The sequence below is a fragment of the Plectropomus leopardus genome, chromosome 8, assembly GCF_008729295.1.
Source record: "Plectropomus leopardus isolate mb chromosome 8, YSFRI_Pleo_2.0, whole genome shotgun sequence".
NCBI lineage: Eukaryota > Metazoa > Chordata > Actinopteri > Perciformes > Serranidae > Plectropomus > Plectropomus leopardus.
In genome coordinates, this window is record NC_056470.1 from 4,276,882 (window position 1) to 4,302,042 (window position 25,161).

Sequence of the window (25,161 nt, forward strand, 5' to 3'; positions counted from 1 at the left end):
CACTCATAAATAAAAGTTGAATTCAATGTATGACATTATTTTCATTGCGTAACAAACATTTGAATGATGTAGCAGCCTAATACAGTGGCCCTGAAGGCAAATAGTAACAAATATTTCAAAAGCGCAAAATATATTTCACAAAACACAAATAAATTTCACAAAACACAAAAACATTTCACAAAACACAAATACATTTCACAGAACAGAAATAAATTTCACAAAACACAAATACATTTCACAGAACAAAAGTAAATTTCACAGACCACAAATACATTTCACAGAACAAAAACAAATTTCACAGAACACAAATACATTTCACAAAACACAAAAACATTTCACAGATCACAAAATACATTTCACGAAACCGGAAAGGGTAGGACCATGGTACTTGTTTGTGATTGGCTAAACCCAAGTCTGTCCGACATCAGTCATTTATTTCCTGTTTACACTGGATACCGCAATATACATATACGTATGCATACCTATTTATTTATTATCTACATATTTCCACAACCCTTTGCCCATAATGCATACTGTGTATGCTTGCATATAGATTACCTTCAGCTAACAATGTATATATGGTGTCTTTTTTCTTTGATATCTTTATTTTTAAATTGCTGTATATAATGCTACTCTTCTTATTTATATCTCTTTTAAATTGCTGTTTTCCTTCTGTCATCTGTGTCTGAGCTGCGGTAATGCACAAATTTCCCCAATGTGGGATCAATAAAGTTTTGTCTATCTATCTATCTAATAGCAGAGCCAGCACAAAATTTCAAGTGTTTACCAGGATGGAAGAAGAGCTTGAGTTAATAGCGCTATACTTCAACAAGGGACATACATATAGTGTGATTCGTGAAGTGCTCTCCTGGTATCATGAAATACACATATCAATAGGAACCCTTAAATCAACTGTTTGGATACCGAACAATGTGGATAACTCTTAAGCAGAAACATGGTCTGCGTGTCAAAAGGGAGACTGTCATGAGAATGCTCCGGCAGCTGAATCCACACGGGACCCTGTTGCGGGCAGGTCGCTGGTTTATTAAATTAAAACCTTTAGGATGTGCTGTATCTGGTTGTATGGATGGTTTCTGAGAATAATGTGGCTCAAATGTGGACCAACCAACAACAAAGTGATAAAAAACAACTTTACTGACTGCATCAGAAGTGTTGGTGTGGTTTCCATGAGTCTCCGCACAGACTGTGGGACTAGAAAGGGGCTATGGCAGCTGTACAGTGCACTCTTCGCCATCATTGTAGCGATTATCATGCCGGTGCCAGAAGCCATTTGTTTGGGTCCTCGATGAGTAATCAACGTATAAAGTCTTGGTGGTCTCTATTCAGAAAACAGAGGTTTGTTTTTTCCCAAATGTAAAATATAAGTCAGCTATCCCTTATTATAATGACATCAATTTTGTGCATAACCAGTGAGGTGCTGAAGTTTACTGAATGCAGATTTCACTAATTAAGTTTTATTTTACAATGCACCAAAAGTGAAGCTTTTTTCAATTTCAGGAGCAGGATCACACCTCAACCGCACCTCAATCGTGCCTCTTCCGGCTTAAATATGCTCCTAACCCGATCTTCCCCTTTCGTTCTCGTTATTCTGTACGAGCGCGAACCGACATGCCACAGAGCTGTCCTCTCTCTGTCGACTGCGATTTGCTCACTCACTCATTCCGTATTATGGATTCCATCTCTCTGTCCCCGTCGGATGATGACCTGTTTGGACAAAGCTGGGATGATTATCCTCACCGTCTCTATCACGGTCACCTCAGTGCAGCCCTGTGCCGCCGCGGTTCTCCTGCTCCATCGCCGCAGAGGATGGTGTCCCGACTCCGCCGGCTCGGCGGCTTGCAGTCGGTCGCAGCGTCACCACACTCCAGCGAGGTCTCCTGATTGCCGGTTGCCTTTGAAGATGTCTGACTGGATGGTAGCCAACCTTCAACGGGCACTGAGGGACCGTGGAATACCATTTCGAAGAACTGACAACAAAGCTAAGCGTTTTTGACATTCTGACATCTGAGTGCCATGGCCGCTCTGTCAACATCGGCGCTCTTCCGGGTGACATCATCGCGGCGGCTCCCGGCGTGCGCCATGACGTCAGCACCTCTATTAAAGGGCCAGTTCGTCTTCAACCACCTCTGCATGACCAGCAGACTGTGGTGAATGGGAAGCGGGGACGTGCTGCCTTGGGCAAGTCACGCCCAGGGCTGCGGCAGGCACTTCACCTCGGTCCCGCCAGCTGCGGCGGTCGGGTTTGCCTGAGGCGTCGGCTGTGTCGGCGGTGCCCTCCCACTCCCACCAGCTCACCTCACCTGGGATTCACGATGCTGCGTTGCCTGACTTTTCTCCCTCCTCAATTTGAGCGGCCCGCTCATGGGGCTGGGATGCCGGTGCCACTTCCTGCTCTTCCTGGCCATTCGCAGCAGCTCCGTCCCCTTGGGGCATCTGGCACCGGGGTTCGCCAGCCACTGCACCAGTTCAGTGTCGCTGGGGCATCTGGCGTGGGTTGTCAGTGCCCCCACCGTACCTCCGCACGACCCACGGCAGCCGGCCTTTGTTGAGACTCCTGCCCACGCCTCCCAACCTGTCTCGGCGGGATAATTGGCACCGGGTTGCCATCAAATTTTCCCTCTGATCCCGTGCACCATGTCATTCTGTCCAACGGTTCTGGTCTCCTTTCCAATAGTTTTCCATTGCAGCGGCCTTCGCCTGCTTTCACCCTGGCCACGGCTAATCCTCCCGTCCACCCTCCTGGCACTTTCGTTTCCCGTCCATCTCCGGTTCTCTCCAATCTTCGTACCCAGATTCTTGACGGCACCTTGTCTACAGCAGCCATTTCTCCTTGTCTGACCACAGCCATTTCTACTGTGGTCAGGTTTGCCCGGGGTGTCAGCAATGTTGGCAGCACCCTCCCACTCCCACCGGCTGGCATTGGGATGCCATTGCCCCCGGCTGTACACGCTCGGCAACCACACCACTTCACTCTTGCTGGGGCATCTGGCGCCGGGATGCCGTTGCCCCGAGTTGTACATCTGCAGTGACCTCGACAGTTCGCTCTCGTTGGGGCATGTGGCACCGAGATGCCCAGGCCCCCGGCTGTACGACATTGGCTACTGCACCGGTTCACTCTCCTTGGGGCATCTGGCACCGGGCTGCCAGTGCCCTCTACTGCTTAACCTTGAAGCCTGCAGCGGTTCACTTTTGCCAAGGCATTGGGATGCCATTGCCCCCGGCTGTACATGCTCGGCAACCACACCACTTCACTCTCGCAGGGGCATCTGGCGCCGGAATGCCTTACCCCCTGTTGTACTCCCGCGGCATCCTCAAAAGCTCGCTCTCATTGAGCGATGCCGGTGCCCCTGGCTGTACAGCCTCGGCTACCGCATTGGTTCACTCTCGCTGGGGCATCCGGCATTGGGATGTCTGTGCCCCCTACCGTTCGTCCATGCCACCTACTGTTCATCTACAACACCCGCGGCAGCCAGCCTTGACTGGGGCTCTTGCCTTTGCCTCCCAACCCGTCTCGGCCAGGGCTGTTGGCACCGGGATGCCACCGACTTTTCCCTCTCATACTGTGCACTGCGTAGTTTCTTCCCAGGGTTCTGGTCCCTTTTCTGATCATTTAACGTCACGGCTGGCATCACCTGCCTTCAACACTGTTTCAAGCCTCGCTTCAGGCTGAGAAGCTTAACTGCATATCTTGAACTGATCTCAAATTTTCTCCCTGCCCGGCGTTGCACCAAGCGTCAGCTCCTTTTCCTTGGGTCAACTCAATTTTGCTCTCCGCATCATTCCCTGGGGGTGGGCCTTCCTTTCTCACCTGTTGTGCATCACTTCTTCTGTCCCATCACTCTTAACCTCCATCTCTCTTGTCACGCCAAGCCATGCCAAGCTCTGCTTCTGGCTCTTTCTCCTTTCTGATTGGAACGGGATCTCCTTCTTTTATGACGACCACCTGGCTCTTCCTCAGGACATCGACCTGTTCACTGATGTGGCTCCATCTGTCGGTTGTAAAACCTTACGATGGAAGATGGTTTGTAGGCAAATGGCCCCCAGAGTTGGAAGGACACTGCCAGGTCATATCATCTGCTCTCTTTGAGATCTACCCCATCATTGTCGCCATCATGTTATGGGGCCATGAATGGAGTTGCAAATCTGTCCTCATCTACTCAGACAATCTCGCAGTATTTGATATCATAAATAAAGGTTGCTCCAACTCCCCATCTATCATGCCTTTCTTGTGTTGGTTAACCTGGCACTCTTTCAATCACCAGTACATCCTCCATGCAGCTCACGTCCCGGGCCACTTCAACGCCATAGCTGACTCACTGTCTTGTTTCTCTTTTCAGAAGTTCAGAAGCTAGGCTCCTCATGCAGACGCACACCCGACTCCGGTTCCTTCATATTCAGCCTTGACTTTCAACATCTAAACCCAGCTTTCATGCCCCTGATCTTGGAATCTCAGAACACCATCATCAATAGCCTGTCCCCCGCAACTCTCTCTTCATATTGGTCTGCTTGGAATTGTTTCCACAACTTTCGCGACATGCATAACATAATTTTTCCTTCATTTGATCTCATCACCAAAACCTGCTTTATCATCCACACCCATTCTGTCTTGGGAATTAAACCCAGACAATCAAAGTCTACCTGAGCGGCATTTCGTTTATCTCTAAACTCCTAACCGGTAGTCCTGGCCAGCTCATGGTCACCCCCAGATCACCTCACTGCTCAGAGGCCTCTCATGCCAAGAACGAGCTCAAAATCCTCGTAGACTCCCATTAACCACGCTGCATCCACACCATCCACTCCGGATATAGCATACCTCATGTCAACCAAACTCTAGAGGCAATGTTCATTCTTGTCTTCTTCGGTTTTCTCAGATGCTCAGAATTCACTGCTTCGACCCTTCGATATGATCCACGTCAGCACGCCTGCCTTTCGGACCTTTCTTTTTTCTCCAACGACACCATAGTTTTTTATTTGAAAAGAACCAAAACCAACCAATCTAGCCAACCCACTCCCGTCGTCTACTTCAACATTCAATCAGTTCTAAACCCCTTCCTTATTCTCTCCAACTACTTACATTTCCGGACATCACAAAGCAAATCCCAAGATGACCCACTGTTTGCATCTGAATCCGGCCAGGTGGTTACCCGCTTCTGGTTCCACCAACACTTCCGTCAGGTTCTGTCATTGTCAGGCATCTCTCTCATGCATTACTCCGGACATTCTTTCAGAATCGGAGCCGCCACCTCAGCTTCCCGCAGCGGTATACCGGAACACTTTATTCAGATCATGGACAGATGGTCCTCCCAAGCTTATCACCGTTACATCCGTTCCGACCTAATAGATCTCAAATCGGCTTTGTTCTCTCTCATATAATGCACGCTTTTGGGGGTCTGTCGTGCCCAGGAGCCATGGTGTATTCCCACTGAAGCTTCCCCACTCGCACTCAACCATCCATCCCACAATAATTCAACATCAATATTTATACCAAATTTACATTCATGTCAATAAATTGTCAAAATGATTTCCTATTGAGGTCTGGTCCTTGCTAGTGAAATGCCTATTTAAAGAGAGGTAAACAAGAAACCTGAGGGTCTGTTTGCCACAATAGGGACAGAACATGTTGAAAAGTTTAATAATAATTTGTGATTTTTTTTTTTTTGTTCTGTGAAATGTATTTTTGTTCTATGAAATTTACTTTTGTTATGTGAAATGTATTTGTGTTCTGTGAAATGTATTTTTGCTCTGTGAAATTTATTTATTTATTTATTCGTGTTTTGTAAAATATATTTGTGTTTTGTGAAATATATTTATGCTTTGTGAAATGTTTTTGTGTTTTGTGAAATGTTTTTGTGTTTTGAAAAAATGTTTTTGTGTTTTGTGAACTGTTTTTGTGTTTTGTGAAATGTATTTGTGTTTTGTGAAATATATTTTGCGCTTTTGAAATATTTATTTCTATTGGCCTTCAGGGCCACCATAGTCTAAGGTGGAGCACAAAGTAAAATGCTAAAATAATATACCTAAAAATTGGATATTAGCATAGTTGACTAGTTGACTTTTTAAATATATATATATATATAAACAATTACATTACAAAAAAGTAAGTAAATATAACTATTAATCTTAATTTATGTTAACATCATATCTAATTGTTAAATTGACTTAAACTGTATTTATATTTATTTAATTTTGTTTTTTTGTTTTTGTATCTTAAAAGTGACAAGTTTAATCAAATGATTCTTTCTAAGTTGTAGACATAACAATAAAATATGACGTAAACATACATTAATAGTTTTATTTTTTCAAGGTAATCGGTTTCCTAGATTTTTCTAAGTAAGATCAACCTGTAACATTTTACAGTGCAATAATAACTCGTTTGATAGACTCGTTGATTCACTTGCAACTCATCCTAAACAAGCAGTTCATTAATAATGGCTTTTTAAGATTACACACAAGGAAGAGCTCTGCAAGTTAACCCCTTCATCAGCATCGAGCCAGCGGCAGTGTGAAGCCGGCGTTGTGCCGTTTTTCCGGCGTGTTTCCGCCCCCTGCCTTTTGGTTTCGTCCAAACTGGTCTGGACAGCAGCTCCTCAACCTTTATCCCTGTACTGCTGCTACTGCTACTGCTGCTGACGATGACGATGATGATGATGATGATGATGACGATGTTGCTCTGCAGCTCTGAATGAATCCACAGTCCATGGCGCGCTGCTGCACGGCTGCGAGATGAATGCATTGGCTTTGTACAGTCCAGTGCCCGGAATGACTGTGATAATGGACATCTTATATTTTCTCTGGATACTGCCAACTGTGTGGGCTGTCGAAGGTAAGCCGGTGTTCAACTCTTGTTTGAACGTGAATGGTTGAAGTGTGGTGACGGCACGGCGCGGCGCGCGGAGAGGGACGGGGACACCACAGCTCCATCATCAGTATAAAAGAACAAAAAAATACTATAGTGTGTTTTAAAAGCATTTTACAGCAGAGATGACTCGTGTGGAAAACCGTGAAGCTCTGACAAATCTCGCTGTGCTGTGAGAGAATATGGTTGCATGTTTGTAGGCTCGGCTGAAATAAATCTGCTTCTTTGGCTTTTACTCTTTAATTGACATCATGAAAAGCCGCCGGGGATAGTCATCAGTGGGCTACAGTCGCTACAGTCTCGACTAGCATGAATATGAGGCTTTTATAATAATAATAATAATAATAATAATAACAACAACAACAACAACAACAATAATATTAATAATAATGATATAATTTCATAATTATTGTTTTAGCTATGCCTTCTGTTATCACTCATTTCGAGTTGGTTATGATCAGTCTTAGGACTATATTATTTTTTTAAATTGACAACATATAGCCTATAAATGCGGAATACAGATAAGCTTATGAACATGATACTGACAAATCTGCAGATTATGTTTGCAACATGCCTATTATGTACGCACCACGTGTTTGTAAAATAAAAGCCAAATAGTGAAGAACAGCAAAGAGAGTCAGTGGCTCTGGTTTGATTTTGGACTGGTGAACCTCCAGGAGTCAAGTACAGTGAAGACACCAGCCTGGCACTGAGCGCGCAGAGACGTGAGAACTGGATATGAAATTTGAGTGGAGATCCCAAAGTTTCCAAAGATAGGCCTGACACATACTAGGGACGTGTATCATACATAATGTCTCTAGAATATTTCCATTTGATGGCATGATGCAGCCAAGAAACCTTTGAATTTGAAAATTTCACTTATTTTTAGCATAATCCTAAATAAAGAGCTGCAACAAGTTGATACAAATATATGTGACTGTTAGACAGTGGAATTGGGTAGGTAACAGTGTTTAAGCCTCCTCAAATGGGCAAAAGGAAAAATGGATGTTAAGAGGCTGTGATGACTGAGACATGCGTGTAAAGGGGCAGCATAACACAGCTCCTCAAATCATCAGCTGACTGAAAAGACTGAAAAATATCTTTCCTGTCTTTTATTTTTGTTTTTTGTTCAGTTTCAATACAATTTTTTTTTCGATTCAAGTGATTGAGTGCCTATGTTTTTTTTATTTTAAGTTTAGTTTTCAATACCCTTTTTTTTTTATGCCATAATGGACTGTCATTGTTTTAGCTCCATGCTTTTGTGATTTCTTTATCTTTCATATCCTTATGGAAAAGCAATACTACATGTACTACTGGAGTAGACCTTTCCATGAAGACCCTGCAGTGTAGGGAACTAAATTTGAGACATATTAATGCAACATAAAAATGTAAGAAACAGCTGGCAATGTTGCTAACTTATTTCCTCGTGAACACTGAACAAAATGAGGGCAGGATATGAAAAAGGATGTACATGTGCAACATGTCAGTCAAACCTACCTTACTTTGCATCAGTGAACCTTCATGTTACTTACACCTGAATAATTGGAAGGAAGTACTGTCATTTAAAATAAAATGAGAAAAAAAATAAAAAACAACTTTACTGGTAGTGCTGGTTTCAGACAGAAGTGAACTTCATTTACATTTTCAAACTCTCAATGGCACATTACGCTTTACAGAAAATGAAACACGAAAAGACAAAGCTCTTTATGGCTATATTCAAGACACCGAAGGACTTAAACAGGGTGTGTGGACGGTTCTCTGATTATGTGAGACTGTTCACAGCTTCTCTTTCAGGCTCAGAGCCAAATTGTTTATTTGCCATCATCCGAGGACAGGCTGCTCCAGTGATGATGAATTGCTGCAGGGCTGGAAAGTTTTCTCCATCTTTCACAGCCAATGAGTGTCATGTTATAGTGGTGCTAACAGTGTTGGAGCAGTTAAATGTGCTCATATGCGTCTAAGCACATCAGAGCTGTACTGAATGTCATTTTTTAACTTCAAACCTTCTATTTAGGACTTCAAAAGCCTCAAATGCCTGTCGCCATATTTAATGATGTCATCACCCTGAAAAAAATCAAAATCCTTAATTTGGATGAAGTGATTCATTTGATTAAAATAGGGAGTCTTTTTTATTTAATCAACTCTCTTTAATCATCAGTAAGTCATCAGTTTTGTTGACATAAATACGTGTAGACAGTGGACTGCAACAGTAAGGACATGAAATAATGAAATAAGAAGCAGGCCCCTTGGGCTTATAGTAACAAGAACAGAAATGTCATAAAAATAAATCATAACATTTCAAATAAAATGATTTGCATTTGTTTTAAAACAAATTTGGAATCTGGAATAGTCTGGTACAGACGTTTGGTGTGGCAAACACTCACTGGTTGTGTTAAGAGGCCGGTACTCAAGATATCAGTGTTAAAATGTTTAGATCACAGGAGTCAGAAACAATCCTGACAAACATGTTACTTGTTGTAAGAGTGGCTTTGGTCATCTGGAAAACAGCAGGGCCGGGATGTAGTGCAGAAATACCAACTTTAAACAGAAACTACAGACATGCAAACACAAAAAAAAACATAACAATGCAACATTTGAATGTTGATTTACAATTTTACCATTAATGATATAAAGTAAGCTTTGGAGCTTTAAACCATGTGGTACAGCCCTAAAGCACATGTAACACCCCATCATTCTCAAACTTGATCTACATTCTCTGCCAGAAGAAGGCCAAAAATATGTGGACACATATGTTACTAGGGCTGGGTCTAGTCTGAATGAACATAAATCTCAATTCTCCCACATACAAAGATATATTGGACAGAGGTGTTCTTAAGTTTGTGGTAACAAAGTGGAACTCCAATAAGCCAGATAATTCAAAATGCAACACCAGAAGGGTAGAGGCTGTTATCAAAGCACACTGATGCTCATGTGGTCACAATCATATGATCAGGTCCCACCTATGGCTGGAATGTTATGATGTCCACCTCCTTTTGGCCATTTCGTGGGTAAATTTAATGAAGAGTTGGAACAAGCTGATACAGACTCCGGAAAGAAAATATATGACAGACGTTTACTGCTGTGGGTCTTTTGCCATCAATATAGCACATAAACACAAAAAAAAATCATCTTAAAAAAATCACACAAAAAATCAGAAGGAAATGGGACCAGTTCACCACAGACCCCAAGGTGACAAATGACTGTACACTGTTAATGATGCAGTTTGAGGGTGAAGTGTTCTAAATGTGCCAACAAGCCAGCTGTTATCCAGATTATAGACTGATGGACAGACAGACAGACCGACAGACACATAAATATCGCAGAATAAAGATTATACAAGTAGTAAGGTAGTAACAGCTAAGAAATCTGATTGGTCAACAAGACATTTAGAATGTGCTCAAATTAGCATGCCTTCCTCATCACTGTAAAAATTACTCTGCCCCCCCTAATGCACTGCACTAGCAAAAATTACTTAATGGTAGAAATGTTCATCATCTGGGTGACAAGAAGCATTTCAGGGCAGTATCATAATGTAAGGACAACACATTGTCAAGAAAATCTCTGCAGCTTAAGTGAATGTCAAGATTTAATTTTATTGTCATTTCACTGCATAGTCGCATACACAGAATGAAACGAAATGCCGATCCTCACCAGCTCATTGCAGTGTATTTGAATTCTGTGCAAATTAAAAAGGCAGTAATAAATATACTAAAAACAACATAAATATACTAAAAAACCTCAATGCATAAAAACAAACAATATCAGAGTCCAAAGCAAACAGACATTACAGACACACTAGATAGCAACTGAGCTAACAAACATAAAACATACAGCAACACAAAAGTCAGTAACAGATGCAGTTGAGAAAAAAAAAAGTGCAGGTGTTCCATTTTAGCCCATTGACGGTCCAACTTAACGGCGACTAGCCGCCAAGCTGATTCTGTATTGATGGGGGGATGGATCTGAGCATGAGTGTGTGAGTCGGGAGGGGAGGGGACAAAGTCTAGTGGGGAGAGGACAAAGTGTTACGGATGTTAAAGCACACCTCGGATGTAATACCGCTTTATTAGTCAGCAGACAGGGTCTGTCCCCTCCTGATTCAAACTTGCCTGTGTCCACACCTTTGAATCCGCCCATTTCATTGAGTTTGAGTTGACTGATTGTGAAGATAGAGATAGAGAATGTAGCGAGTTGACAGTTGTGTCCGCTATCAGGCGAGATGTAAACAGCTGATCCGTGGTAACAATAACATTGGTTCAGCCTCTCTCTGCCTCTCTTATGTAAGCTTCCACAGACCTGACAGTTTTAACCACATCTCAGGCCATCCAATCAGCACCAGCCTTTCTCTGATCTGTTTCCACTCTCATTCATACACACGGGCTGTTTTTACCTGGAAGGGCACATTTGCAGCAGCAGAGCACAGATGTGGTCATCCAGCAGAGTATCCTGCCTGAGAGTATCCTCCTGGCTGCCTCACAGCTGGAGCTGTACTGCATATAATTGCAATGTCTTGTACCAGTGAGTGCTGTTGCTGCCATTCACACTGTTGTCTCTCCTTGAGACATTTGCACAGAGACGGTGCTGTTGTTGCATGACAGTTGTTTCCTTAATACCAGGAAGACTTGTGATTACATACAGTGAATGGTTTTGAGTGGAAACAGTCATCACCCTCCTGGAGTAATAATAGAAACTTATTAATGGATGCCTATTTTCATTAAATTCTTATTCTAGGGTCTGATGTTACCTAGTTTGAGATATATCTTTACATAGATTAATTTTTCTCATCTTATTTTTTTAAAATAATGTTAGTATTTTAGATTGTTCCAGCAATCTTAACATGCTGGTTAGGTACGCAAAGCATACAGTCTTTTACAACTATAACTATTTCAATTCCCACTGACATCATCACTCATTGATAAGACAAATCTCTTGTAACGACCAAAGGAAATATGTTTAAATGTTATTGATTTTCTGCACGTACAGCAGCCCTAATATTTTCATTCGTGTGGGTCTGCATTTTTGGGACCATCTTATCTCAGTACTGTCATTTGGTTGATGTCATATCATTTGTGATTGTTATATTGCAACCCAACATTCAGTTCTGAGCGCCGTATTGCATATATTTGAACCAGCTTTTATACTGTATTCTATATAATATAACCTTCTCCAGTCAGCAGGCTGTGGCTCTGCAGTAGAGTTGCATCGATTTGTGGTGTTTCCAGTCCAGTCTGCTTTACAAAATTAAACTGGTTTGATTCATGCAAACCGGCTGAACCAGTCACGTTCTGGCAAATTTTAAAGTAGCCTCAGTCATAGCGCTGAATCTAGGGCTGAAACAATTAGTTGAGTAAATCAAATAATTTGATTATTAAAAACCATTAACACTAAAATTGTTTGTCTTCGTTTAATCCAGGGGGATCATAGAGTGCACCATGTTTAGTATGGATGCTTATTTCAGTTCTATTCCTGCTCAAGCATCTTAACTGAAAGCACCCAATCTATGGGAGCGGTCAAAGCAAACCCGACACAACAAAGTAACATTAATATCAACAATAGCATTTAGCATAAATCAGTTTGAGAGCTATAGTGTTTCCCTACAGTGTTACAGGCCTGATGGTGCGCCAGGTTTTTTTTGCCTTGTTTTTGCATGTTTTGTATTTTAGCACTTAAATGCACTAAATTGGCTTTGTTTAGATAAATATAATGTCTTTTGCATTTCAAAAAATCTTTGTCTTATTAAAACCCAGAATGCAATATGGCAGACATTAAATGCACGAAATGGATTTAGTTTTGAGGTTTAGTTTACTATTTTAGTACCAACTGCCCAGGGACCTCTGCAATTAAAGTATAGATTTTTCTAAAGCAAAAGACAATTAGCTGCTTGTTCATTATAAGGGACCTTAGATTGTCATATTTTCTCAACTGCAGCACAGGGCCAAGGCTGGAATCGAACCCGCGATCGCTGCAGCGAGGACACAGCCTCTATACATGGGGTGCCCGCTCTATCCAGTGAGCCACCAGGTGCCCCAGTTGTGTAGCGGTTATTAATAACTACGTTAGAATTTGGATTTTGCACTCGTTAAAGTAAAAGGGGCACCACTCTGCATTTAAGAGAGAATTCAATTTTAAATTATGACAGTTTCAATACATCATCACTTTAATCTCACAATCTGTACCATTTATCCTGTATACATTGACAGTGTTTCCTCTACACTCATTTAGGAGTGGCGGCCCGCCACTCCTAAATCCTACCCGCCGCTCCTTCAAATGTCGGGTTTTTTTTGTTTTTTTTTTTTTTTTTTTAAATTGCAAATACACCACCGCCGCATCACAGCACAGTCCTGCACTGCGTTGGGTGTCGCGAGTGTTGAGGCAGATAACTATCTTGCTCCGTATCTACTCTTTGGGGTAGATACCACCGCCCCCTCCCACCCCCCAACAGAACTTATTGGTGCCGACGTTAATTAGCTACTCGCATCCAGGCATCAGGTGGGAGAGTCAGAGGAGTGTCGGCTTGAAAATAGCGTGCAACTTACCGGAGAAAAGGTAGACTTATTAGCTTAAGAAAACTTATAATAGATTTTATTAGTTAAATAAACATTCGCAAAATATTGATGGCCACCTAAGGTTACGTAGCTTAAGTTAATTGGGCCCGGTGCCAACTCAACTCAGTGTCGCTAACGTGAGTAAACTAATTGATAGCATTAAGCGATATACACGCCATGATGTAACTGCTGACTTCATTTTCAGATGAGCTTGTTCAAATATTTTTCAAAGAAGAGAAAGACACCTGATGAGGATGGCGCTAGTCAGGTATCATTAGCCTTTTTACTGACTCAAATTATGATGGTTAGGTAAAAAATTATGTTCACACTTGTAATCAAATGTGACGTGAGTGTAAATTATCTAACGTTAATGTTTTATGTAATCGTATAAGACAAGTAACAGACAGGGAGGAGCAGTGGAACAAAGTGAAGGAGAGCAGAGTACAGGAGGGGGAGTGCCGAGTGAAGGAGCAGGAGAGCAAAGTGATGGTGCAGGAGAGAGAGATGAGAGGAGAGGAGAAAAACATAAAGGGAAACACAGGCTATCAGGCTGGGACCCTAAATGGGTTGAAAAAAAAAAAAAATTATTGTTTCTATTTGTAGGTGAAGACTGACTTGAGAAACAGGCTGCAGGGGGATCACCTTGCAGCATGTATGCTGCTGAGCATCAACGGGCCACCTCTTGGGGAATTTCCGTACAACAGAGCCTTAGAGCTGTTCTACCAAAAAAACCAAGAAAAATCCATTGTTCTGAGCCTGGGTGCAAACTTTGCCACTGATTACAGCCCCATCAAGAAATTATTATTTATTGTTTTTATTATTTTATTGTTGAATTTTTGCTATTATTTTTTATTTTTACATTCAGCCTTTAAAAAGCGTCATTTGTTTACGCCGCCACGTAAAGAGGAAACACTGATTGATCTTGTTTCTCTCATGAAATAATATCCACAGACAACGACTTGGCGATAAATGAAAATATTTTATTTAGGCTAAAAAAATGATGAGTAAATAGAGGAAGTAGTATGACATACAAAGGACAATGAACAAATGAAAGGGAACCTAAGTGATGTATGTTCAGGTGATGTAAATGATTAATTATGGATGATAATGGGTGGAAATTCGTGACCGTCTAAAGCATGGATGCGTACTGAACGGTAAATTAGACTTTAAAATTCGGCGTTAAAGCTTAGCTATACGACATCAACTCTGATCACTAGAAGATGTTATTCTGCCTACTTTTACCGACATGATTAGACTTCTCCTGGGAGGTCCAGGTCGTCACTTCACTCCAGGGGAGAGCTGTGGCGCGTCTTCCAGACGAGGTGACCTGCTGAAAGGCTGGCAGCGGCGGCGGCCGGGCAGGTGGAGTCGGTGTGCGGCGGTCTTTAACTAGCCTCAGTGTCCGCCTCGGCGAACCGGTAAAAGTCTTTAAACAAAGTCCTTAAGGGCAGGCAACGGATGCTGATAGTTTGTGCAGCAGGTGTTGCTTCTAGATCTATGACAGAGTTGACGGCGAATGGCGGAGTGTCTGGAAGAGACCCCATGAGACTGTTATCTCTAATGGCATCTTGAGCAGGAAAGCTTGAAAGGGTGACACTTTTAGTGGCTTAAAAGCAGAACGTGTTTTGCAGATGTCCACAGGGAGTCTCAGTAAAGTTAATTAACAACCCTCTGTTGGATGCTTTGGGTTTGTAAAACAGTGTCTCTTGACGTGTCCCCCACTTGCGTAGGGAAAGTTGAGCTCTGGAGTTCCTCAGAAATTGCATTTTATTTTAAGTACAATTTTGGCTTCCCTTGATTTTCGAAACAAGATAATCGCAATAAAATGATTTTGTGCCACATGATGGGCCTACCAATGTTGCTTTTGCTTTGTCTCTTATTTTTTAAATAAAGTGCTGTCTTGCTTAGTGAATGGGCTTGGCCTGTCCTTCCAAAGTCCATAAAGAAGTTTCAGTGCAGGTTGATAACAGCAAGCCATGACGTACTGCCTCTGCAGTTGCTTTAAAAACTGGATCTCATTTGGGTTCCAGATTGTGTGCACAGTGAGAGAGTGCATGAGTGACAACGAGCGTGAGCAGGGAGAGCAAAATGTGACGGTGACGGTGAGGTTAAAGCAACCACAGCAGAGAGAATGAACAATGCAGTGTGTGATAGGTTGAGGCTGTTAGTCAGTGAATAAATGCTAAAACTTCTTAAGCCCTGAGCCAAGCTTCCCTGTCTAACTTACCACCTGCTGATTAGAGTGATGGGACTTAGGCTCCAAATTATGTAAGCAAGGTTTGCCTCCCATTGGAAACTGACCAGGCTCACTTAAGTTGGACTGTTAAGTGGGGTTGGGAAATTAATCTAAAAATAATCAAAACTGACATTCAGAACATCTAACCGATATGATCTTGCCCATGTCGGTTATTTCGTTGTTTTTTTTTTTTAAATTCTGTTAATTGTTTAGACTTAGACAACTTTATTGATCCCCGGAGGGAAATTTAGTTGTCACATCAGCTTGGCACGTAAGACATACAGAGACATACACAGAAAAATAAGAAGAATAATAGAAGATAGAAATAAACATAAATATATAAAAATAGAATAAATAGAATGTTGAGGTAGTGCAAAAGAGTACTGAGGTAGTGCAAATGCAGTGGTAAGGTGCAATCTGATGATGGCAAGGATACACATGAGCATGGTAATGATGACAGCAGAATAGGGGGAATATTTAGAGGTGTACATATAATACTAATAATGGTAATAACATCAGTTTGAAGGCATCGCACACATAATAGTAGTGATAGTATTAAAAATAGTAGTAATAATAATAATAATAGTAGTAATAATATCCATAATACTAATATTAATAATAGTATCAGCAACATGACATTAGCACTTGACATTTTTATGTCTGATGACCAATGTATAATATAATATAATATAATGATGTATATGGTATATATATATAATAATAATGATATATAATAATATATAATGTATATATATATATATATATATATAGTGATGTATAATATAATATTTATAATACAATACAGGCAACGATCCGATGTTATATATTTGTACATATATATACATGATATGCATACACACATACTGCAGTCTGTACTGTTTGGATGTGGAGTGACAGAGTTTAGTCCAGTTCAGTGAGAGTGACCACAGGTCTGACAGAGGTGGATGTGTTGAACAGTCTGATGGCAGCAGGCAGGAATGATTTCCTGTATCGCTCCCTCAGACAGCGGGGTTGGAGGAGTCTGTTGCTGAAGCTACTCTTCAGCTTGTCCAGTGTCTTATGGAGGGGATGGGTGACATTGTCCGTTATTGCCAGCAGTTTTGCCAGCATTCTGTCCTCAGCCACCTCCTCCAGGGAGACAAGCTTAGAGCCAACAACAGACTCTGCCTTCCTGATCAGTTTGTTCAGTCTGTTTGCATCCTTTGCCTTGATGCCTGCCCCCCAGCACACCACAGCAAAGAAGATGGTGCTCGCAACAACAGACTGATAAAACATCAGGAGCATCCTGTTGCAGACATTGAAGGACCTGAGTCTCCTCAGGAAGTAAAGCCGACTCAGGCCCTTCTTGTAGGCTGCCTCAGTGTTGGTGGACCACTCCAGTTTGTTGTCCAGAAGGACGCCCAGGTACTTGTATTTCGCCACCAGGTTGCCAACTCCCACTCCTCTGGCGTGAGTCTCATGCTTTTGGGCTCTGTCTCATGCTCTCATAACACAGAGGAAAACCTCAAGCCAAAACACTGCAAGAGCAGAAGTTTTGAACAATCATGTAATGCAGTGAACGCCTTTGACTCTAGAGTACAGCTGAGTATTTAATAACCGAGTGGTGTTTCATTATGGCAGATCAAACAGCTGTTGGTCTGACAGCAGCGAAGTGAGACACACTGGCAAACAGAGCGGAACTTCTCCCCACAGCACCAAAGTGTCTGAATGAACAAACAGATAAATATTAAGTGGTGGAAAGTGACTTCTTTAGACTTCTGCAGACTACTTTGTTTTAATATCAGGTTTAATCAGACTTTGGATAGAATTATAAGAACCACCAGGACACATTGCTCCATGTCTCATCAGCCGCCTCGCGCAGGGACAGATATAGTGATTTGGGGGCCTGGGGCCACAGGCACTTTGCCTTATTTTCAACCTTTCTCTAACTGAGAATGTTGGCAGGCTGTTAGCAGCTATAGAAGAAGTAGGCCAAATCAAAACTTTTTTTCCCCAGTAAAATGATGAATGGCATTCAGCAGAAGTTCAAGTCAGAGTCCTGCAGTCAGGAGAGGTTGGCCTATTAGCAGGATATGGTACCTAAATTAACCTTAAGTTTGTTTAAGATGGAGCTTTTAATTTTTATATAATACTGGATAGTATAATAAATCATAATGCATCATATCACACACCATGGTCAAATGAAACTGTGTCAGTGAACTATGTGGGCCAAAACAAACCAAAAAGAAAAAGAAAAAATAAACTAAATAATTGTTCATTAATCGTAATCAGTGTAAAATGTTCAGTGTTACATGGTCTTGGCTGCACCACAAAGCTTTCATTGTTTTTCAGTTCACTTGTATTCAAAGTCAAAAAAAGATATCCAGTGTTAAAAAGAAACATAAGTGTTAATGTTCAGTAAATGTGTAATATGTTAAAAAATACTAAAAAATTACTAAGATAAATACTAAGATTTCAGTTTCAATCAAAATATGTGATTATTAATTTAGCCATAATTGAGCAGCCCTATGAGAAACAGCTGATTCATGAAGTTAAAATAAAGAATTATTTTTTATGAAACCAACTTGTCTGTTGAGACACAGTGTCGTTAAGTTTCACTCTGGATTAATTGCTGAGTCATGTGGGACACCTGGTAAAATTCAGTAAACCAGTCTGGTCTGGTGTTGGGTTAAATCAAACCAGTTTTAATATTTTCACACAAGCCCAAGCCTCCCAGGAGGTAGAGCAGTCGTCCACTTATCATAGGGTTTGTGGTTTGATCCCTGACCCCAGCAGTCTACATGTTCTCAGCAGTCAACTGATACCCAAGGATTAGATCATATCATATAATTGATATTACCTCACACAAACATGAGAAGACTTGACATTTTACTTTGATCATAAACTATAATTTGAACTTATTAAACCTAACATATGTCCTCATTCCTCTGAGATGACACTTTTTGTTGTCCTTGGAAAGGAGCCAGCCTGGCCTCAGTGGCCTTTGCTGACATTTGTCAGTGGAAGGCAGCTATATAATCCAATCAATATTCTGTGGTAGGAGCAGCAAAATGCCCTTTGGCCTCTGGGAGCAGTCATAGAAAACATTGAGCATCACAACAGCCCATGACCCAGTTCTTCACTGGCCCATGGTTGCTTCGCCAAACTTGGGAAGTAGGTTAATGTTTTATTTGTGTCTAGTCTGTTTCCAACTTGTCTAGTTACCTCTCAGTTCAGTTCCTAAGACAATAACCACAGGCCATCTACTATTATTTATTAAACATGGAATCCACACAGGTAGTTGTGATGGTAAGACATGCAATAGTCCTGCCCGTTCTTTGACCATGTTTCCTTGTTTTAACACTAACCTTGCACATTGTTAAGTTGTGGCATTTGCTCCTCCTGCTGAATCCTAATAAAATTAAGTATAAATAGATAAAATGATAACCCAAGATTTGCATCACAATAATAAGGTGAACAGAATATTTATTATTTCATTTTGCATGTGTATTATTTTATGTAGTTGCTAAAAAAAAGTTCTCCAAGAATAATGCATTATAGTTTTTTCATGTTCATGCGACCAGTTTCTAAAGTCACCTTCACCTTTTCGCTCTCAGGAGATCAACCACTGTGACGTTCATCTCAGCATTCCAGAGTTATATTTTCCCCTCACAACATTATTTGTAAAATTAACTGATACATATGCTGGGATGTGATTTTGGGGAAAAGAATTAGATAACCTCCTACCTTTATTCTCACCTCTGGTTGGCATTATATTTCCCCAAACGTAAAAGGCTTGAGTACTTCAGTGCCTTTCCCCAACAAGACACTGAAACAGTGAATCTACTGAAGTAAAACTTTTAATGAAGCATAAATCCACTGAAGCATGTTGTCTTTCCCCAGGAGAGCAGTATACTTGGTCCATGTGACATTTGCCCAGTCAGTCTCTGCACCGATTGTGCTTTCCAGAAGTCCAATGCCATGGGCAGGAGAGAATGGATAGTTAGAATTGGTTATTACAAGGGCTGGGTATTGTCAAGAACCTCACAATTCAATTCAATTTTTTATTTTTGGGTCACGATTCGATTCGATTCGATTCCGATTTCGATTTCGATTCGATTCGATATTGATCCAGTTGCTTCGATATCAATTCAGTTATGTGTGTTGATGTCAAAAATACCCAGATAATTTATTCGAATACCTTCTGATATGTGTTCAATAAAGCAAGCATTATCTGTATTGATTTAGAACAAACTGACACCAAACATTATTTTCCCATTACATTATACTTTATTAAATAAAAATTAAAACTCAAATAAATTTTAAGTACAGAAAAGTGCACATTTTTGCCTGAGCTGAACTTAACATAAGTAATAAACATTTATGCAGGATTTGTCAGCCTGTATTTGTGTGTGATCCACAGCTTTAGCGTTAGCAACAGGACAACATCTGCGTGGTGCTGGCTCAAACGGCTACGTAGGTTCGTCGTATTGTTGCAGTGTTTTAATACTTACTCATGAGGCTCACACACGACATAACTACTATCGACTTCGTCTATCCAAACGTCGGCTTTTAATGTTGTTGGCGCTGATTTTAACACATTGCTACTTTGCACCACTGTCGCCATTTTACTGAATAAACAACAGATGTTGTTTGGGGGTCAAGCGGGGCCTCTAAACAACGTCACTTACACTCTGGTGGCACTCACTGTACCCCCGTGGGAGCGGGGCATCATTACAATGGAAATAATAGAGGATAAGGATTTTATGAATTGATATTGAATTGGTGACATATTGCAATGCACTGATGAATCAATTTTTTTTACCCAGCCCTAGTTATTACACTATTAGACAACAGAGAAAACATTGTTTTAGAATGTCCTTACTATGACTTGAGTTGTTAAAAGCTTTTTAAGTTAAGGCCCTTACACACCAAACCTACATTAAAGAATTAGAGGCGACGAAGGCCGACTACATCTCAGCCAAAAAGTGTCATCAGAACACATGTGCACAAAGACTACAACCGATGGCAAACTTGCACATATTCTCTTTGCCTGCGTGAGAGGAAATTAAATTTCAATTCAGTTCAATTCAATTTGATTTAAAAAGCCCATTATCGCAAAACACAGTTTGCCTCAGAGGGCTTTACAGCATAACTCTAAAGCAGCAGGTCGCAGGCTTCTGTAATCGTCATTCAAAAACAGAAACTGGAAGACAGGATGGATTCAAAGTATGTACCTAGCAAAGAATTACGGCATTTGTTCGCTTTCCTAAATTTGTTTCTCTTTTACACTGAGCTGAACTGCCAATCAGAGTGATTTGATTCACTGGTGGGCGGGCTGTCTCTGCCACCAGTTCAACATGAACTGGCCAAAAGAAAGCCACCAAGAGCTGACTAGTGTCAACAGTGCAAACACACTGCAAAAACTGGCACTCCCCAACAGCCTGACATTGACCAAAGGAAGACTGTCAGCTTGATGTGTCAGGGCCCACAAAATACATGTAATTTCAACTTACTGACAGGAGTTAGAAAAACATTCAATCATTTTAGCAAAGTGAAGTTCAATCCAACACAGACCAATGGAAGTTTAAAGATACAAAGGATCAAAACCTCTGAAAGTTTTTAACACCTGCATTAAAAAAAATAAAGATGTTTTATGATGAATCAACAGACACTTGTTCATTTACAACCAAATCTGTGGTGGGCCATGCTCATCTTTGGCAAGTGTCACCCATTAAAGCTTTGTTAATTAACTCATAAAGAGCCTAATTAAAAATATCCAACTTGGTTTGGGCAGTATGTGATATTTTACACCTTTATACCTTCCTGAAATTTCACCAAGGTATACAGTATATGACCATGCAAATGTGCAACGCTAACCCCACTCCCCACCCCACATTAATAAACCCACAATAGAAACCCACAAAACACTAAGGAATGTAATATTCTCTCACCCATTTTCCTTATTAAACATGGAAATACAACTGTATACCTTTGGACACACTTAATTCAAACTCGACAGAAACAAAATAAAACTCACCCAAAGCATCTTGGTTACTCTTGTTACTAATCTAGTTAGTAAGTCAACCGTCCCAATAATCACCATCTCTAGTTTGGTTGAAATAATTCCTAATTTACCAAGTTAGGTGTAAAACACATGTTGTTATTCCCCACGTTCTCTCTTTGCTTGCTGGCTGCTGGCTGTTTACAGTCCTGTAACTTCCTCCTCCACCACTGGGTGTTGCTGTGTCTTTCAGCTCAGCTGTCTGTTTCACCAGTAGAGACCACAGACTGAGCTCTGGTGGTGCATGCTGTGCACTACATACAATGAGTTTAACAATGTAGGGACCAAAACCCATTTTGGACAGATGAAAGTTAATTATCTATAATAAAGGTTTTCTCACCGGAAAATGGCAGGGTAGAGCAGGACACTCAGTGATTGCTTTGAAATACGTTTACTCTTTTAATCATGACACATAGTAAACCTACTGTACGTTGCTTTAATCGGTGGAACAGCTGATAGCATTGAGGATAGCAGGCAGCTGGAGGCTCAAATGCTACAGTATCTTGTCTGTTAGAGAAGAGTACATCATGCCCGTGTAGGCACTGAACATCTTAGCTTCTCCTTAAAGCGCTCTCTCATCTGGTTAAGTCACAGAAAAATAGTAAAACTGTATTTTTGTCAATATGGATCAGGCCTCATGTGGTGATGGACCAAGCCAGAGACAGTACACACTGTGCTCAACTTAGACAATTCTGCAGGACATAGTGTATGTTAGAATGTTTAGAACCCTAACCCTAACTGAATAGCTGCCCAACTATTCTGTAGTCAACAAACTGTTGAAATAAGTCATTTTTAAAAAAACTTTGGAATCATGGCTCTGAATTGCATGTCCAGAAAAATCATCACCAAATACCATCTATAGTTTTTATTGTCCTCAGTTGGTGTTAACAAACATCATCTCTCTTTATTCACATTGCAGAACTGTCCGGAATGTCCAGTGCAGACACTGAGGCTGAACAGGGCACTGAACACTGAGGGTCAAGCTCATTATGTACTAGTTGGTTTATGCTAAATATAAAACAGAGTTTTATTTATCCACTAAAAGGTGAAGAACACTGACTGAAGTGTCTGGTCTTAACCTCTGTACAGAGTGGAGTTTAGACATAGAAAACAGACTTTGTGATTCCAGTGTTAAATATTCCAAACTTTGGAAAGTTCCCATGTTATCAAAAGAGAAAAGCTCTATAGCGAGAAAGTCCTGGGTATTAAGCAGCTGTGGTCTGTTTCTTTCCACAGTTCAAAGACATGCAGGTTAGTTTATAATATCTCAGTAATGGTGAATATGAGTGTGTATGTGTTTCTCTGGTGTATCCTGCCTCTCTCCTGTGCATGCTGGCTCCAGTGACCGGTTGCACCAACGGGCCTTACTGCTGGTCTTGTTGCACCATCTAGGCTTAAGCCTTCCTCTGGCTAAGAGCAGGCGTAAGATTTGAAAGGTTTGAAGTGAAAATCTCAACTGTTTCTACTTATCAGCAGCCTGATACACAAGAGCCACAAACAGCTACCCCTGTCAGCTGTCCTGCTGAAGTCCAGCTGTCAGTCAAACTTAGATATGTCTCTCTTGTGCAGTTCCATTATGTAGAAGGTAGATTTATTGAAATTACATTTGTCCTTGACCCTGCTAAATCTCTGGAGTTGAAGGATGAGTTGATTAAAATCAGCAGCTACATGTTGCTGCTGATGGCATCATGCCATTACTGCAGTGCATTTTTTGATTTTGCATCAGAGTTTTGAGTCCTTTTGGCTGCCGACAAAGTCCACCCATCCAGTGCAACAACTTGGTCCCGGATGTTTGGGGTTAACCATGGCTCTGTGAAGATGTGTGCAGTGCAGTCTCGGATTTCCCGTTGCTGAGTGAGCCTCAATCACATCTCATCCACTTTCCTTTCCTGCAACGGGACATTAACCTGAAGAAGGCTTGGTAGAGGAGCAGCTCTCGGTCCAAGTTGGTTCAGCCCCGCCCTGATGCCGGCTCTCCTCCCACTCTTCATATGGGGCTTCCCATTTCATTTCTCCCCTATGGTGTGACTGGCCATTTGGCATATGCTGTTGGTGGAGATCCTCTCACGGTCTGCTGCATTCTGTCCAAACTCCACACAACCTTTCTCAATGTTGATAAATGCTTCTCTATCATCGAAAAGTCATGCTTCAGCAGAAGGGACCATGGAGTCGAAAAAATAGAAAAATATAGCAAAATATAGCAAAAAAGTAACAAGGATTTGAGGAGCCACTGGCTGCTGCATCTACATGTGCTGCTGTCGCCATAGCAATTAATCTTCTTATCTCAGTGTCTGTAAAAATTTGCTTTTTATTTCTTTAATTCTTCATAATAATGTTGCTGCAAATGATGAATGTTTTGCTTTTCACTGGCAGGACAGCAGAGCAGCGTAAGTGTATCCTGGCAACGTATGTGCTGCTCGGCAACAGCTGTAGTCACTGGCATTCACGTGATCATGCATTGCTAAAACCAGGCGTAATTAGGACTAGGCTGAAGTTTGGTTTGACCATAAGTCTGTTCTAAAGACTGTTCGTAACAAAGGCTTTGTTAAGACCACTTTGTGCAACTGGCTTCAGTCCTTCACAACTCTGAGGAGCTTCAGCTGGATGGATGGGCACATGATCTAGAGACAATAGTAGTGCACTCAAAAGAACAGGAGAAAAAAGAGGACATTTTCTGTTGGACCTCTGTTGACCCACCTCACCTCTAACCTAGGTGCTTTGTGAATGATAAGGCTGTAGTTATCAAGTCTCTGTGTCAAGTAAGATTTTAAATTACTCAGATGGACTCAGATGTCTTTTGTATCACTGCACTGTCATTTGCAAGTGCAGCTAATCAATAGATGCAGATTAGTAATATTTTCTGTTAAAATATATCAGCATTCATTCTCACATTGAACAACCACAAGACAACAGGAACACTGAAAGGACACTGTTTTTCTCCAGGTTTGCTTGATCTGATCTAGACTTGGACTTTTCATGGACTCAACTTGAATGGTCTTGAATACAGCCTTGTTTAATGTACACTAACCAGTGAGGCGAATATGATCTCTACATTGTGGGTAGTGAATCATATCTATCACCTTTACTTGAACATTACAAGTCAGTTACATTCAAGATCAAGTTCAATAATACCTAATTAAGAAGAGTGATCAGAATAACACAGAAAACTGTGTGAGAATGACAGCTGCTGCTGAAAACAGCATAGCAGGCAGCACTGTGACATAAAACAAAGTGAATTTCGCTGTTGTATCCCTGTGGGTTTAATCCAGCGTGGCGTACAGAGCGTGGCACAGCCTACAAGGATTATGTGTGCTGGACTTGGCCCACTCTCTCCTCCTCTTTGCCCTACTTTTCATTGAATCATGCAGAGAAAGGCAGAACAAGAGCTCTCTCTATATATGTACTGCAGGAATGCAGGGACAGATGGAGCCAGTGGGAAGGGGAGGGAACTATCATTGGA

General features: G+C 41.3%; 1 protein-coding gene across 1 annotated transcript in view; it reads left to right on the forward strand.

Moving 5' to 3' along the window:
- Positions 1–6,740: 6,740 nt before the first annotated feature.
- Positions 6,741–25,161, forward strand: part of LOC121946708 (ephrin type-B receptor 2-like) — a 100,571-nt gene continuing 82,150 nt past the window's right edge. The window contains exon 1 of the mRNA XM_042491414.1: positions 6,741–6,844. Coding sequence (XP_042347348.1) covers positions 6,745–6,844 — 100 coding nt within the window. The 5' untranslated portion in view covers positions 6,741–6,744. The remainder of the gene's footprint in view (positions 6,845–25,161) is intronic.